The following is a 16,366-nucleotide window of genomic DNA, read 5'->3' as shown; positions in this document are numbered from 1 at the left end:
GCTACGGACCATATTAGTCAAGTTTCATTCGGTATTTGGTTCTTATCTGTGGTCATGATATTATCATGTGATAGTAGCCGTTATATTTCATAATTTAAAATTTTTTAAGTGGAGTGTTCTGTTTAGAAAACCACTTCTCAAATACCTATGGGTTCCTTCACACTGTATTGGCAGTATGTTCTGCATATGCACAGGACAAAACTCCCAGCAATGCCAAATTTATCCATAGGGTCCCATTCACCTGCCAAAAAGAGAGTGTCCAAAGCAAACAAGCCCTTAAAATCACTTCTGTGTGATAAGTGGTCATGCCTCTGTACCCAGAGAGGAATTTTAATGGTTAAATTCTCATAGGATTGGATGTTATACAGATATGGGAACCAAATTAGCCCATATGTGGTCATAAACCGCTGTTTGACCCGAAGGCTCAAAAGGGAAGGAGCTTCAATTTTGCTGGAATGTTTTTTGGGTGCCATGTTACATTTGCAAAGTCCCTGGGGAACCAAAACAGTGGAAACCCCAGAAAATTGACCCCATTTGGGAAACTACACCACTTATGGAATCTATATAGGGGTATAGTGAACATTTAGACCCCACGGGTCCTTTGCAAAATTTATTGGAATTAGACTGTGAAAATGAACATCATTCCACTAAAATGCAAACATTTTTAAATTTCACAAGAGATAAAGGAGAAAAAGGACCCAAAAATGTGTCATTTAATTTCTCCCGAGCACGGCAATACCCCATATGTGCCAATAAGCTGCTGGTTGGAAAACGGCAGGGTTCAGAAAGGCAGGAGCGCTATTCGGCATGTCGATTTTGCTAGATTGGTTTCTGGGCGCCATGTTGCATATATTCTGAGTTTCTGAGGAACCAGTACAGGGGAAACCCCTTAAAAGTGACTCCATTTTGGAAATTACACCCCTTGAGGAATTCATTTAGCGGTGTAGTGAGCATTTTCACCCTACAGGTTTTTCATACATTTTATTAGGCAGTGAAAATTAAAAAAATTATTTTCTCCAAAAATATGTCGTTTTAGCTCCTAATTTTTCATTTTCACAAGGGATAATAGGAGAAAAACACCACACAATTTGTTACTCAATTTCTTGTGAGTGCGGCAATACCCCATATGTGGCCCTAAAGCGCCATTTGGTTTTTGGAGCGCAGGGTTTGCTGGATTGATGTTCAGGCACCATCTCACATTTTCAAAGCCCCTAAATCACCAGTGTCAACATCCCAAAAGTGCATACACATTTTATATCATTTAGTTGGAATGTGCTGTTCAAATTTTTGTTGTGTTTATGTGATCCATATATGTGGGGTTAGTGACTGCCTCCATTTTTGTTCTTGCACTCCTCCCATTCTGCCCTGGGTGATTCAATGCTGGATCCTACCATCCCCAGGTATATATGTAGGCTTAGTCCCAGTTCTGGGTGTATGTGCAGCGTAGGTTCCCACCTTACAGAGGTCGCCTTGTCGTGGCAGGTGGGCAAACACTTTTTGATCAAAATGTGCACTAAGAACCTCCCTATTATAAGTAGATTTAGCTTTTATGCATATTTATTTATATTTAGTGGTTTAGGTGGCATTAGTGTCGTAGTGTGCTGTCGCCATTCTTTTTCTGCAACATCCCAAAAGTGACCCGATTTTGTAAACTACATCTCTAAAGGTAATTATCATTTTCCTGGACATATCTCAGAGCTCAGGAGTGAAAGAGCGCAATGCGCATTTGAGGCCTATTTCGGTGATTTTCACAGCATTGGCCCATAATTGCAGGGCTCTGAGCTCAAATAGTAAAACAAACCCACAAGAAGTGATCCCATTTAGGAAACTACGCCTTAAGGCATTTGTTGAGGCGTGCAGTGAGTATTTTGACCCAAAAGGTGTTTTTTACCAGAAAATAATGTGCAGTGGATTTTCCACTGATATGCCATTTTAATGCACAATATGTTGTGCCCAGTTTGTGCCACTGAAGACAAATATCTCATAAACTGTTTATAATAAGGGGGCAAATGTGAGCTGTGCGGAGTACATCAGGGCATAATAAGAGGGTATAATAATGCGGTAAATAAATAATAATCCGCAGATATTTGGCCAGTGTCGCACTGATAAATGGTGCCCAATCTTATCCGCTTTTGGAACACATTCTGCACCTTTTGTGTCACCATATTTTTTCCACTGAGCTGCGTAAGGGATTTAATTTGCGCGACAATCTGTAGTTTTCATTGGTACCAATTTGGGGTATATGCGACTTTTTGATCAGTTTTTTTCTATTTTTTAAGAGGCATGGTGACTAAAAAACAGCAATTCTACTATTGTTTTTTATTCTATATTTTTTACAGTGTTCACCGTGCGCTATAAATGACAGTCACTTTATTCTGCGGGTCGATACGGCGATAACATGTATATTTTTTTTATGTTTTATGGCGTTTGCACAATAAAATACTTCTTTTCTTAAAAAAGCATAATTTACTTTTTGTGTTGCTATACTCTAAGAGCCATAATTTTTTTTATTTTTCCATCAAGAAAGCTGTGTGAGAGCTTGTTTTTTTTCGGAACAAACTGTAGTTTTGATTAGTACCATTTTCGGGTACAAGTGAATGGGAGAAGAGCTGCAATATCACACACAACCTGTAGACAGGTGTTGCACTGTTTTTAAAGGAAAGCAGCCAGGTTTTTCTAATCTTGGAAAACCCCTTTACCAAATATATGACAATGGATGGGATTTGGAACTCTGTACCAGGAAAAAATTAGATCTGACTGCTATAATGCTAATTTAACAAATCAATCAGCACCGAATGTTGGACCTAAAAATAACACAAGACATTAATTTTAACCCCTTCCCGCCGCAGCCCATTTTCAGATTTAAATTTTAGTTTTTTCCTCCCCATCTTCCAAAAGCCATAACTTCTTTATTTTTCCCTCGATATAGTCCTATGAGGGCTTAATTTTTGCGGGACGAGTTGTAGTTTTTTGTAGCACCATTTATTGTGCCATATAATGTACTAGGAAATGGGGGGAAAAATTATTTGTGGGGTAGAAAATGAAAAAAACAGCGATTCCTCCATTGTTTTTTGAGCGCCGATTTTACGGAATTCACTGTGCAATTAAAACAACATGTTAACTTTATTCTGTGGGTCAATACGATTATGGCGATACCAAATATATATTGTTTTTTCGATATTTTACTACTTTTACAAGTAAAAACCAGGTGTAAAAAAGAAAATTTATTTTGTGTCGCCAAATTCCGAGAGCCATAACCTTTTTATTTTTCCGTCGATTAAGTGGTATGAGGGCTTATGTTTTGCGGGATAAGCTGTAGTTTTTAATAATACCATTTTGATGTTCATGCAACGTTTTGATCACTTTTTATTTCATTTTTTGTGGGAGATGAGGTGAACAAAAAATAGAGATTCTGGCGTTTCCATTTTTTTTTTTACAGCGTTCACCGTGCGGGTTAAATAATGATATAGTGTAATAGTTCAGACTTTTACGGACGTGGCGACACCAATTATGTTTATTTATTTTTTTACTATGCTCTAGGGGGAAAATGGGAAAAGGGGGGTTTTTAAAAACTTTTAATTTAAATTTTTTTTTTTACATATGTAACTCATTTTTACTTTTTTATTAGTCCCCCTAGAGGACTTCAACCAGCGATCGTTAGATCGCTTGCACGATATACTGCAATACTAATGTATTGCAGTATATTGTGATTCTGACAGGCCCATGTTAAGCCCTGCCGGAGGCAGGGCATAATAAGTATACAAAGATGGCGGACCTGGGGGCCTTCATTAGGCCCCCAGGCAGCCATAGCAGCTATCGCCACTCCGCAATTGTGTTGCGGGGGGGGGTGCGATGAGCTGTTAGAGGGGGTCGTCCCCCTCTTTCTAACGATTTAAATGCTGCGGTCGCTTTTGACCGTGGCATTTAACGAGTTAAACGAGCGGGATCATGCTTGATACCGGCATCGTATGGAGCAGGTTCACTCCGTTCCATATTTTCCATACCCGACTTAGGCGTATGGATACTTCAAATGTCGGGAAGGGGTTAAAACATACAGTTAGGTCCAGAATTATTTGGACAGTGACACAAGTTAAGGCATTTTAGCTGTTTACCAAAACATATTGAATATACCGTTATATAATTAGTATGAGCTTATAATGCAGAATCTCAGCTGTAATTTGAACTATAAAAGTATACTTTTATAGTTTATTTATGTGTTATTTATTTATTTTTAATAATAAAGGACTTGATAAGGGAAAGTAAAAGTTACTTTTATTACTTTAAAACTTTTGTTTTTTATTTTTATACAACAATTTTTTTTGTCCCACTAGGGGACTTGAAGGCAGGAAGTCCTGATCACTATTCTAATACACTGCACTACATGCTTCTAAGGGGTTAACCGGCGTGTACCACCGCAATCGGTCCCTGGGGAAGTAGCTGCGACAACTGCTGTGACAGCAGTTGTCACAGCTTATAGATGTGATGGGTGTGGGGGCGGAATGGCGGTTATTCCCAGGATGTACGATTACCTTGCTGAGCACTAAGTTCGCGCTTAGCATGACCTAATAGTCCAGGAGCGGGAAGGGTTTAAGGTCAATGTACATGACACCACAATATGAAAGACAATTGGCAACCACTGCTGAACAAAAAGAACAAAAAGGCTCGACTCACATTTCCTAAAAAAACATCTGGACTACCCCAAAGACTTCTGTGATAATATTCTGTGGACTGATGAGTCAAAGGTGGAACTTTTTGGAATACATGGGTTTTGTTACATCTGGCGTAAAGCTAACACTGAATTCCACCATGAAAACATCAGACCAACAGTCAAACATGGAGGTGGTAGTGTGATGGTCTGCGGCTGCTTTGCTTCTGCACGACCTGGACGACTTGTCATAATTTAGGGAACCATGAATTATTTTCCATTAGAAAATTCTTAGGGGTACGTCTGCCCGTTAGTTCGTGACCTAAAGCTCAAGACCAGTTGGGTTATGCAGCAGGACAATGATTTGATTCACACAAGGAAGTCCACCTCCAAAATGGGTCAAAATACACAAAATGAAGGTTTTGCAGTGGCCGAGTCAAAGTCCTGACATGAATCCCATTGAGATGTTGTGACAAGACCTTAAATGGGCAGTTCATGCTCTTAAACTCTCCAATATAGTCGAATTAAAACAATTCTGCAAAGAAGAGGGGGCCAAAAATCCTATACAGCGGTGTAAAAGTCTCATCACAAGTTATCGCAAACGTTTCATTGCAGTTGTTACTGCCAAGGGTGGCACAACCAGTTATTACGTTTAGGGGGCAATTACTTTTTAACAGGGGGTGATATAGGTTTTGAATAAATGTTTATTCTCATTAAATGGAATTATCATTTAAAAGCTTCACTTTGTGTTTACTCATGTTGACTTTAACTTATATTAAAATTAGTTGGATGATCTGAAACATTTAAATGTGCCAAATTAGCAAAATAGAAAAAAATTGGGTGGGGGCAAATACTTTTTACAGCACTTTATATGCCTTTGTATGAAATCAGATGTACAGTCTATGAGTGTCCTATTATAGCTCCTGCCTAATAGAGCAGGACCCTGGGCAGTGGATCTTCTCTATGACATCCATAGGCCCTTAAAAGGTATTGTCCTAATGGCATCACTTGTATAAGAAACAACTCCTTCTAAAATGCTGAGAAGTCATATTGCTAAGTTGTTTCAAGTCTATTTTAGTTATATCTGCTCCTAGGTTAGCTTGGTGACAAATATGCCCATCATTACTGTCCCCACGGGGATTTTTGACTTACATAGCTTTCATAGTAATACAGTGACACATCTTCTGCCAAAGTATCACTGCATCTCGAAGTAGAAACTTGGGAAGGATTGGTGACACCCCTACGGGAGCTGTAATTTGGGCCATTTTCTGTAGTCACTGTCACTATCGGAACAACCCAACACAAATCTTCACTGAAATGCTATATATACTGTGTGTATATATATATATATATATATATATATATATATATATATATACACGTGTATATATATATATATATATATATATATATATATATATAGTTAGTAACTTGTTGATTCATTTTTATATCATAATACAATTGTTATATTATTAACAGTAGACCTTCTTTTATAGAATAAAGTTTAGATTATTATTTTTTGGTTAGAGATTAGTTTTATAAGAACAAAATTGTTAGCAGATATTTATAAGGAATTTTTCACTTACGACCAGATAATGTCTGCACATTAATCCATAGTGATGAAGCACCGTAACCAGCTTTTGTGCTGGCACTAATTTTAAATCTATACCATCTGAACATTTTCAGGCCATATATTGTCTTCTCAACAGTATTCTCTTGGTACGAGTAGAAGTCCTGGCTGGTCTCAATACATTCACCATGGTTATCATTACACTCAGTAGAAAGAAGTTGAACACTGATTTTGTAGCTCTTTAAATAGCCATTTGTATACTCTGGTCTATTCCATTGCAATGTGACACTTGTGGAGTCAACGTCTAAAATTGTAACATAGCGCGGAACACTGGGAACTAAAAAGGAAAATGTAAATTATAAAATATTTGCAATATACATACACATGGCACAATATACACAACATTAGTGTATCACTGGATTGCCTGTACGGCACTATATTTTTATGCCACGAGGCAAACTTTTGCGTCGATGGAAAATGTATGAAAATTTATGTTTTAAGGTTTTTGTCTGCAAGAATGGTACAAATGTATTGAATTTATGCACATAAGTGACCCATATGCTCATGATTGTGAGCAAGTATTATACATTGTCTACAAATAAAGGACATAGAACATTGTAATAAAGAGCAGCAGTAACATACAAAGGTAACAAATCTACTTTCCAGTAAGTATAACAGTCAAACTTTTGATCTTGTGACGGAATGAGCCATTTCACCCTTTAAGGGGTTGTATGAGATAGAAAACATGGCTGCTTCTTCCAGAAACAGCACTACTATCATCCACAGGCTTTGTCTGATATAATGCAATACCACACACAACCCATGGAGACGTGTGGTGCTGTTTCTGGCAGAGAGCAGCCATGGTTTTCTAATCACATACAAAAACCTTTTTACAGTATATGCCAGGTCAAACCGATCATTAGCTGGCAGTATATTGGAATATAAAATGTTGCGTGTGTTTTATTTTTGAGATTCAGGTCTGTAACATTTTAACCACATCAACAAACAGTAAACTAAAGGGAAAAAAACAAATTACATTCCTGCATGTCAAAATGGTAAGACTTTATTCACATAAATATCTGGGTGTTGTCGGGGTCAGTAGAAATGGACCGACTCCAACTCCAGCTTCAAAATAAAAAGATGAATGATTAATTTTTTATTTTTGTTTTTTCCTCCCCGCTTCTCAAGAGCCATAACTTTTTTATATTTTGTCAATATAGCCAAATAAGGTTTTTTTTTGTGGGGCGAGCTGAATCTTTTAATGGCACCATTGAATATACTATATAATGTACTGAGAAACTTTAAAAAAAATATTTTGAGAGGGGGAAAAGAAAAGGAAAACAGCAATTCTGCCATTGTTTGTTTGGGTTTTGTTTTTATGCCATTCACCATGCGGTAAAATGACAAGTTATCTATATTCTGCACATCAATTCAAATATAGTCAGACAAAATGTATATTGTTTTTTTAATGTTTTACTACTTTTACAAAATAAAAACAATTTGTTTAAAAAGATATATATTTTGTTTCGCCATACTCCTGAGATACATAACTTTTTTTAATTTTCCATTGAGCTGTGTGAGGGTGTTTTTTTTCTGCAGGGCGAGTTGTAGTTTATGTTGATATATTTTTAGGGTGCATACAATTTTTTGATCACTTTTTGTTCCTTTTTTTAGAGGTAAGGCAATGTGACCAAACACAGCAATACTGGTGGCTTTCATTTTTTTTTTTTACGGTAAATAACCTTATATTTTAATAGTTTGGACTTTTACGGACATGGCAATACCAATTATGTTTTTTTTATTGTTTACATTATTTTATTTTTTTTTAAAAAAGGGAAAAGATTTTTTTTATACTTTCAATAATTTTTTTTATTGTTCAAAACTTAATTTATTTTGAAATTTTTATTTAGTCCCATGAGGGGAATTAAAATGTGATGGTTGGATCGCTGTTACAATACACTGAAATACTTATGTATTGTAGTGTATGGTACTTTTAACTGTTTCATATTAAGCCCTGCTTTGGCAGGTATACTATTTTAGAACGTATACTTTTTGGCAGTTTTGAATAGCATGGTAGACTACACTTTTTCAATACTGTTAAGCAACAGCATACAAATATGTTAACCTGTAAAAACTTATGCCAAATTAACATTATTTTGGCATACATTTGGCCCATGTAAACCTATGACCACATCTCAAAATACATTTGGAAGTGAAGAGGGCAATAGGATCTGATGAGAGGTGGGCAGCACATTCCTTATACACCAGACTCATTCCCAAAAACATCATACTCCTTTTTCAGGGTTATTAGACAAACAGCACAATATTTTTTTGTGACAGTTGTCCTGGTAACCTTTCAGTCCTGGACTTATAATATGCAACCAGTAACAACAGTTGTATAATATACTGACAGATCAACTTTAATAATATCTATATAAAAAGGTGATACTGCATTAATGAGTACTCCCCTTCTGAAACCTAATAAATTCTTTAATTTTGTTTTATAAATGAATCATTTTTGGGGTTTCTATTTGAGGTAAAGTTCTAGCAACTGTGATTAAGGCCCCATGCCCACGACCATAAATTCGGCTGTAATTACGGGCCCATTCAGTTCTATTGACCGCGGACACCTTTCCGTATCACTACGGATGGGTGTCCGTGCCATAGAACTGTGCAGGGAATTATGGAGCATGTCCGTTTTTCCGGGTTTTACGGACCATGTTCCCATACTTTGTATGGGAGCACGGCCCGAAAATGCGGGCGGCAGTCAGCGGTGATTACAGGCACGGCCGTGTGCATGGGGCTTTAGGCTGTGTTTACATCTGAGTTCTGGGTCCTGTTGTTCTGCTACGTCATAGAAACAGAACAATGAGAATATCGGAAGCGCCGGATCCGTCGCATAATGGAAACCAACGGTGATCAGCAGATATGTTTGGGCCCTCCTCTTCCTGGTTCCCTAATTTTAGTGCCTTGATAAATCGCTTCCTGAAACAGAAGAAATGTTCACCTCGGACCTGCACAACTGCATATTTTTTATTTCCTGACTTATTGGAGCCTTAACAAATTTTATTTTTTCATAGCCGTAGTGGTATGAGGGCTATTTTTTTGAGGGACGAGCTGTAGTTATTATCGGTACCATTTTGGGGTACATGCAACTTTTTGATCACTTTTTTTTCCTATTTTTTGGGAGGCAAGGTAACAAAAAAAAACGCAATTCTGGCAATGATTTTTTAAATATTTTTATACAGCGTTCACCACGCGTTATAAATTACATATTAACTTTATTCTGCGGGTCAGTCCGATTCCGGCGACACCTAATTTATAGAACTTTTTTTATGTTTTACAACTTTTTGCACAATAAAATTACTTTTATAAAAATAATGTATTTTTTCTGTCGCAAAGTTGTGAGAACCATAACTTTTTAACTTTTTTGTCTACGGAGCTGTATGAGGGCTTGTTTTTTGTGAGACGAGCTATAGTTTTTATAGGCACCATTTTTGGATACATGCGACCTTTTGATCACTTTTTATTCCAGTATTTGTAGGGCAAAATGACCAAAAAACAGAAACTCTGGTATAGTTTTTTACATTTTTTTTTTACGCTGTTCACCGCGTGCAATAAATAATATAGTATTTTGACATCTCAGGTCATTACGGTCGTGGCGATACCAAATATGTATGGTTTATTATTTTTTTCAATAATAAAGGACTTTATAAGAGAAAAAGGGCGATTGTGTTTTATTTTATTACTTGAAACTTTTATTGTTTTCACTTTTTTTTTCACTTTTTCTCAAGTCCCACTACGGGACTTGAAGGTCCAACTGTCTGATTTTCTTTTTTCTAATACATTGCACTACCTATGTAGTGCAATGTATCAGATCTGTCAGTTATTCACTGACAGCAAGCCGATTAGGCTTCGCCTCCCGGCGGGGCCTAATTGGCTTCCGTAGTGGTAGCGCAGGAGGCCATTGTTTCTCCTGTTGCCATAGCAGCAGTCGGCAGCCCTGATTGCATGTCAGGGCTGGCGATCTGCTAGCAACCGCTAAGATGCAGCGATCGCTTTTGATCGCACCATCTAAGAGGTTAATGGCAGGGATCGGAGCTAGCTCTGGTTCCTGCCATTACAGGTGGATGTCAGCTGTAACATACAGCTGACTTCCACCGCTGATTACGCCGGCTCAGCTCCTGAGCTGGCGCCATGTTGCCGGCGGCTACGGAAGCCGTTCAGGCTCCACCGCCGGGCGAATCCTAAACGGCTTCCATGCTAGGCAGATCGGGAGGCCAGTATTAGGCCTCCAGTTGCCATTGCAGCCACCGGAACCCCGGCAATTTCACTGCTGGGGTTCCGATGAGCTGCAAACACCTTAACGGCAGCGATCGCGTTTGAGCGCTGCATTTAAGGGGTTAATGGCGGGGATCTAAGCTAATTTCGGTCCCTGCCATTACAGTCGGATGTCAGCTGTAATACACCGCTGACATCCGGCGATGATGGCACCGACTCAGCTTCTGTATGGATACGGCAAAATGTGGGATGCACTAGCTTTCCATGACGTATCCATACGGCAAATGTCGGGAAGGGGTTAAGCAAGAAATATGATTTTCTTATCAAAATGATAAAAGTTGCAAAAAAGAGTACACTTTCCAAATGAGTCTATTAAACCATCTCATTCAAACGTGTGTAATTGTTTGACAATTAGAAGTGGTAGTTAACCCACTGAATCACTTCAGACTTAATGCTTACAACAATGGCACAACATGGGAGAGAATTATTTGGAGACTTGTAAAAGAAAATTATTTCATTGGACAAAAGAGGATAAAAGTACATGAAGATTTGCAAATGACTGTTATTAAGTCGGAACATATTGGAAAAAGTAATACAGAAATCTATGAAATCTATATCTAAGTTATGACTCGATTCCTGAGCTGTTCAGTCTATTGCCAAAAGTTTTCACCTCATGATGAGTGGGTTTTGCTGAAAAAAAGTGCAGGGGAAATCACCAGGCAAGTGCCTCAGAGCTGACAATCGCTGTGGCAAACCATTCTCGAGTAACAGTTTAATCGCAAACAGTAAGGCTTCCTGCATGTGGAATGCATGGTTTTAGTCCACGCAGGAAGCCACTGCTAAAGCCAAAGCACAAAAAAGACCATATAGCCTTTGTCAAGGCTGATATCGTTACAGGTCAAGACTTTTTTTAATCCAATACTTAGCATACCATATCAAAAAGCTATATGTGTCGGCAGTCCTGGTTCCTTTCTAGGTCCCAGGGCTGACTGTAAGGGTGTTAATCAGAAACCAGGTGACTCAATCAAAGGGTTAAGTGCCCATGATTGGAGTCGTGCAACCGCTCCTTGGCGACACGGCACACCCATGCAAGACTTATTCTACAGTGATGCCTTTCTATGGCGCTGTAGAATAAGACCCCTTAATGACCACTATATAAAGGCATATCGGTGGCCATTAAATATGTGACTGAATAGGTTATCTGATAGGGCAAGTAAAATTCTCTCCTCTGACTTCTGTATGGATGAAGGTTAGGACAACATTGTCCAATTTCAGCATCCCCATCCACATTCCAGGTTGTTACTGCCATGGTACTATTGTGGGTTGATTAATTGGGTAACAATAATTTGAATCAGCAATAGCAATGTGAAAAGGAATCTTTAATATAACTTTTTAGTTTCTTACATTTCTCTTACTAGCAGAATTCTTGCCACTAATAATTACTAATGTGCATTTCCAACCAAACACTCTAATTCTCCATGAAGCAAGTAAAAGCTGACGCATAGTTATGTGAATACATCATGAGTATTAGATCTCCAGCTTGTGGTTTTGGCAGTTAATTGGACAATGTTTTCCATTTGTCTAAACTTTATCTTACACTACTACATAACAGCTGTATTGTTGCTTTTAAAGTAGAGTGACACTGACAAGTAGTCACCTTTTTAGCTCATTAGTTACAAATGATTTATGCAGGTTACTAATGATACTAGGAATGGAACTGCCGAGAATAGTTAGGGCGGGTTCACACATGGCGGATTTTCACTTAAATTCCGCTGCGGACACTCCGCAGCGTTAATCCGCAGCGGAGCCGTTTCTCCATTGACTTTCACTTTAATTTAGCAGTGTTCGTTTACACGATGCGTACAATTCCGCTGCGGAGCATAGGCTGCGGAGCGGAATTTGGTGTCCGCAGCATGCAAGGGATGTTGCGGAGCAGTGGCGGACTGGTTGCGGACTCATGGCGGAATTTCTCCATTGACTTCAATGGAGATTCTAAGTTCCGCAATGAAGTCCGCAGCTGTCATGCACATGTTATGTGTGGTGCGGAGCGTATTGGTTTTTTAACATGACATTTCTTCATTCTGGCTGGACCTATGTATTTCTAGGTCTACAGCCAGACTGAGGAAGTCAATGGGGCTCCCGTAATGACGGGAGCGTTGCTAGGAGACGTCAGTAAATAGTCACTGTCCAGGGTGCTGAAAGAGTTAAGCGATCGGCAGTAACTGTTTCTGCACCCGGGACAGTGACTACCGATCTCAATATACATGTATCTGTAAAAAAACATATAAGTTCATACTTACCGAGAACTCCCTGTTTCTGTCTCCAGTCCGGCCTCCCAGGATGACGTTTCAGTGTAAGTGACGGCTGCAGCCAATCACAGGCCAAGCACAGGCTGCAGCGGTCACATGGACTGGCGCGTCATCCAGGGAGGTCGGGCTGGATGCCGAAGGAGGGACGCGTCATCAAGACAACGGGCGGTAAGTATGAATTTCTTTTACTTTCACTAGGGAAAGTGCTGTCCCTTCTCTCTATCCTGCACTGATAGGGAGAAGGGAAGCACTTTTCCCGCAGTCCGCAGCAGCTAGTCCGCATCAATTTTCTGCACATTTTGTGCAGATCCGCAGCCGTAATCCGCAACCCGGATTAGGTGCGGCATTGATGCGGACAGTTGCGGAGGAATTCCGCCATGTGTGGTCATGCCCTTATGGTAAAAAATAAGTTCATTTATGCCATGCACCAAATACAAAAACATATAATTCATTTAACACGACAGTTTTAAAGCTAATTGTTTGTATTTTCTAAACATTATGAAGTTGATACTGAGATTTTTCATTGCAGAATGATGTGTCAGAGATAGAGGCGTAACTTAAAGTTCCTAGGCCCAGATTCACTATACATAAGTGGGCCCCCAACTTTTCAAACAATTTACAGTGTTGATATCCTCTTATGTAGCAGAGAATTGTTGCGCCATTTCACTCACTAGTTGACTCTGCAACTTATATACTTAGATCCCTGAAAACACAGACAGTAATCTCACTGCACAGGAAAAATATTTAGGCTGGGTTCTCACGGGTCGGATATGCTGCGTAAAAGTATGCAGCGTACGCAACCTAGAATCCGCAGTGAATTCCGCACAAAAAAACAAACCAAATTGTGATGCAAGTTTTTGGGCAGACTCTCCAGTGCAGAAACCAGCATTTGAAAAAAGCCTATACTTACCCCGGGCGGTTGTCATGGCGACGCATTCCCTCTGTTGTCCATGCATTCATGCCTCCTGGGATGACGCGGCAGCTCATGTGACTGCAGCAGCCTGTTAATGGCTGCAGCAGTCACATGGGATTAAATGTTATCCCAGGAAGCAGGCCTGGACGAACAACAGAAGTAAGCATAGCTATGACAATGGCCAGGCTGTAAGTCTTAACTTTTTTTATTTAATTTACACAAAAAAAAAATTGTTTTTTTTATTATTTTCGATTTTTGCAGCGAAATCACAGTGTTTTCACAGCAAAAGTCGTCACACTTTGCTATTTGTTGTGGGTTTAATACCCACAACAGAAGAGCAAGGGGTTTAAATTCCACACCACATGTCAATTTATGAACGTTTTTGCTGCATATTTTTTTGCAGCGTGTGCATGAGATTTATTCAAATTTTATTCATTTTGCTGCTACTGTATGTAAATGCTGCGGAATTTCCGCACAGAATTTAGTTGCAGAAATGCTGCAGCATTTACACTATGTAGGAACCCAGCCTCATAGTTATGTCACAAAACATGGATTATGCAAACAATAAAAGTACAGGTAAAATATATATATATACAGTGGAGGAAATAAGTATTTGATCCCTTGCTGATTTTGTAAGTTTGCCCACTGTCAAAGTCATGAACAGTCTAGAATTTTTAGGCTAGGTTAATATTACCAGTGAGAGATAGTTTATATAAAAAAGAAAACAGAAAATCACATTGTCAAAATGATATATATCTATTTGCATTGTGCACAGAGAAATAAGTATTTGATCCCCTACCAACCATTAAGAGTTCAGCCTCCTCCAGACCAGTTACACACTCCAAATCAACTTGGTGCCTTCATTAAAGACAGCTGTCTTAAATGGTGACCTGTATAAAAGACTCCTGTCCACAGACTCAATTAATCAGTCTGACTCTAACCTCTACAACATGGGCAAGACCAAAGAGCTTTCTAAGGGCGGGTTCACACATGGCGGATTTTCACTTAAATTCCGCTGCGGACACTCCGCAGCGTTAATCCGCAGCGGAGCCGTTTCTCCATTGACTTTCACTTTAATTTCGCAGTGTTCGTTTACACGATGCGTACAATTCCGCTGCGGAGCATAGGCTGCGGAGCGGAATGTGGTGTCCGCAGCATGCTCTGTCTGTTGCGGAGCAGTGGCGGACTGGTTGCGGACTCATGGCGGAATTTCTCCATTGACTTCAATGGAGATTCTAAGTTCCGCAATGAAGTCCGCAGCTGTCATGCACATGTTATGTGTGGTGCGGAGCGTATTGGTTTTTTAACATGACATTTCTTCATTCTGGCTGGACCTATGTATTTCTAGGTCTACAGCCAGACTGAGGAAGTCAATGGGGCTCCCGTAATGACGGGAGCGTTGCTAGGAGACGTCAGTAAATAGTCACTGTCCAGGGTGCTGAAAGAGTTAAGCGATCGGCAGTAACTGTTTCTGCACCCGGGACAGTGACTACCGATCCCAATATACATGTATCTGTAAAAAAACATATAAGTTCATACTTACCGAGAACTCCCTGTTTCTGTCTCCAGTCCGGCCTCCCAGGATGACGTTTCAGTGGAAGTGACGGCTGCAGCCAATCACAGGCCAAGCACAGGCTGCAGCGGTCACATGGACTGCCGCGTCATCCAGGGAGGTCGGGCTGGATGCCGAAGGAGGGACGCGTCATCAAGACAACGGGCGGTAAGTATGAATTTCTTTTACTTTCACTAGGGAAAGTGCTGTCCCTTCTCTCTATCCTGCACTGATAGGGAGAAGGGAAGCACTTTTCCTGCAGTCCGCAGCGGCCAGTCCGCATCAATTTTCTGCACATTTTGTGCAGATCCGCAGCCGTAATCCGCAACCCGGATTAGGTGCGGCATTGATGCGGACAGTTGCGGAGGAATTCCGCCATGTGTGGTCATGCCCTTAGGATGTCAGGGACAAGATCATAGACCTGCACAAGGCTTTAATGGGCTACAAAACCATAAGTAAGACGCTGGGTGAGAAGGAGACAACTGTTGGTGCAATAGTAAGAAAATGGAAGACATACAAAATGACTGTCAATCGACATCGATCTGGGGCTCCATGCAAAATCTCACCCCGTGGGGTATCCTTGATCCTGAGGAAGGTGAGAGCTCAGCCGAAAACTACACGGGGAGAACTTATTAATGATCTCAAGACAGCTGGGACCACAGTCACCAAGAAAACCATTGGTAACACATTACACCGTAATGGATTAAAATCCTGCAGTGCCCGCAAGGTCCCCCTGCTCAAGAAGGCACATGTACAGGCCCGTCTGAAGTTTGAAAATGAACATCTGGATGATTCTGAGAGTGATTGGGAGAAGGTGCTGTGGTCAGATGAGACTAAAATTGAGCTCTTTGGCATTAACTCAACTCGCCTGGTGCCGATGTGTCCTCGCTCGTCCGACACGATGCAGGACCTGGGGCAGGAAGTGACGTCACAGCGTGATCTCTCGAGAACACACTGTGTGTCTGTGCACTGCCAGAAGCTGGGTGTTAACGAAGAGAAGTGGATGATGCTGATTCGTCAGCATCATACACTTCTATTCACAATGCCCAGCTAGTAAAACAAGTAAAAACGCCCAGATGGACACACACAATACACG

At 40.0% G+C, this 16,366-nt stretch overlaps 1 protein-coding gene across 1 annotated transcript in view; it reads right to left on the bottom strand.

The window, feature by feature from the left end:
- PTPRQ (protein tyrosine phosphatase receptor type Q) overlaps positions 1-16,366 on the bottom strand; it is a 271,650-nt gene that overhangs the window by 100,046 nt on the left and 155,238 nt on the right. The window contains exon 26 of the mRNA XM_075859391.1: positions 6,232-6,552. Within this exon, the coding sequence (XP_075715506.1) occupies positions 6,232-6,552 (321 nt within the window). The remainder of the gene's footprint in view (positions 1-6,231; positions 6,553-16,366) is intronic.

This window comes from Rhinoderma darwinii, chromosome 3 (genome assembly GCF_050947455.1).
Source record: "Rhinoderma darwinii isolate aRhiDar2 chromosome 3, aRhiDar2.hap1, whole genome shotgun sequence".
In the NCBI taxonomy this organism is placed as follows: Eukaryota; Metazoa; Chordata; class Amphibia; order Anura; family Rhinodermatidae; genus Rhinoderma; species Rhinoderma darwinii.
The sequence above is the reverse complement of the archived record's forward strand: the minus strand, read 5'-3'. Positions and strand labels throughout refer to the sequence as shown.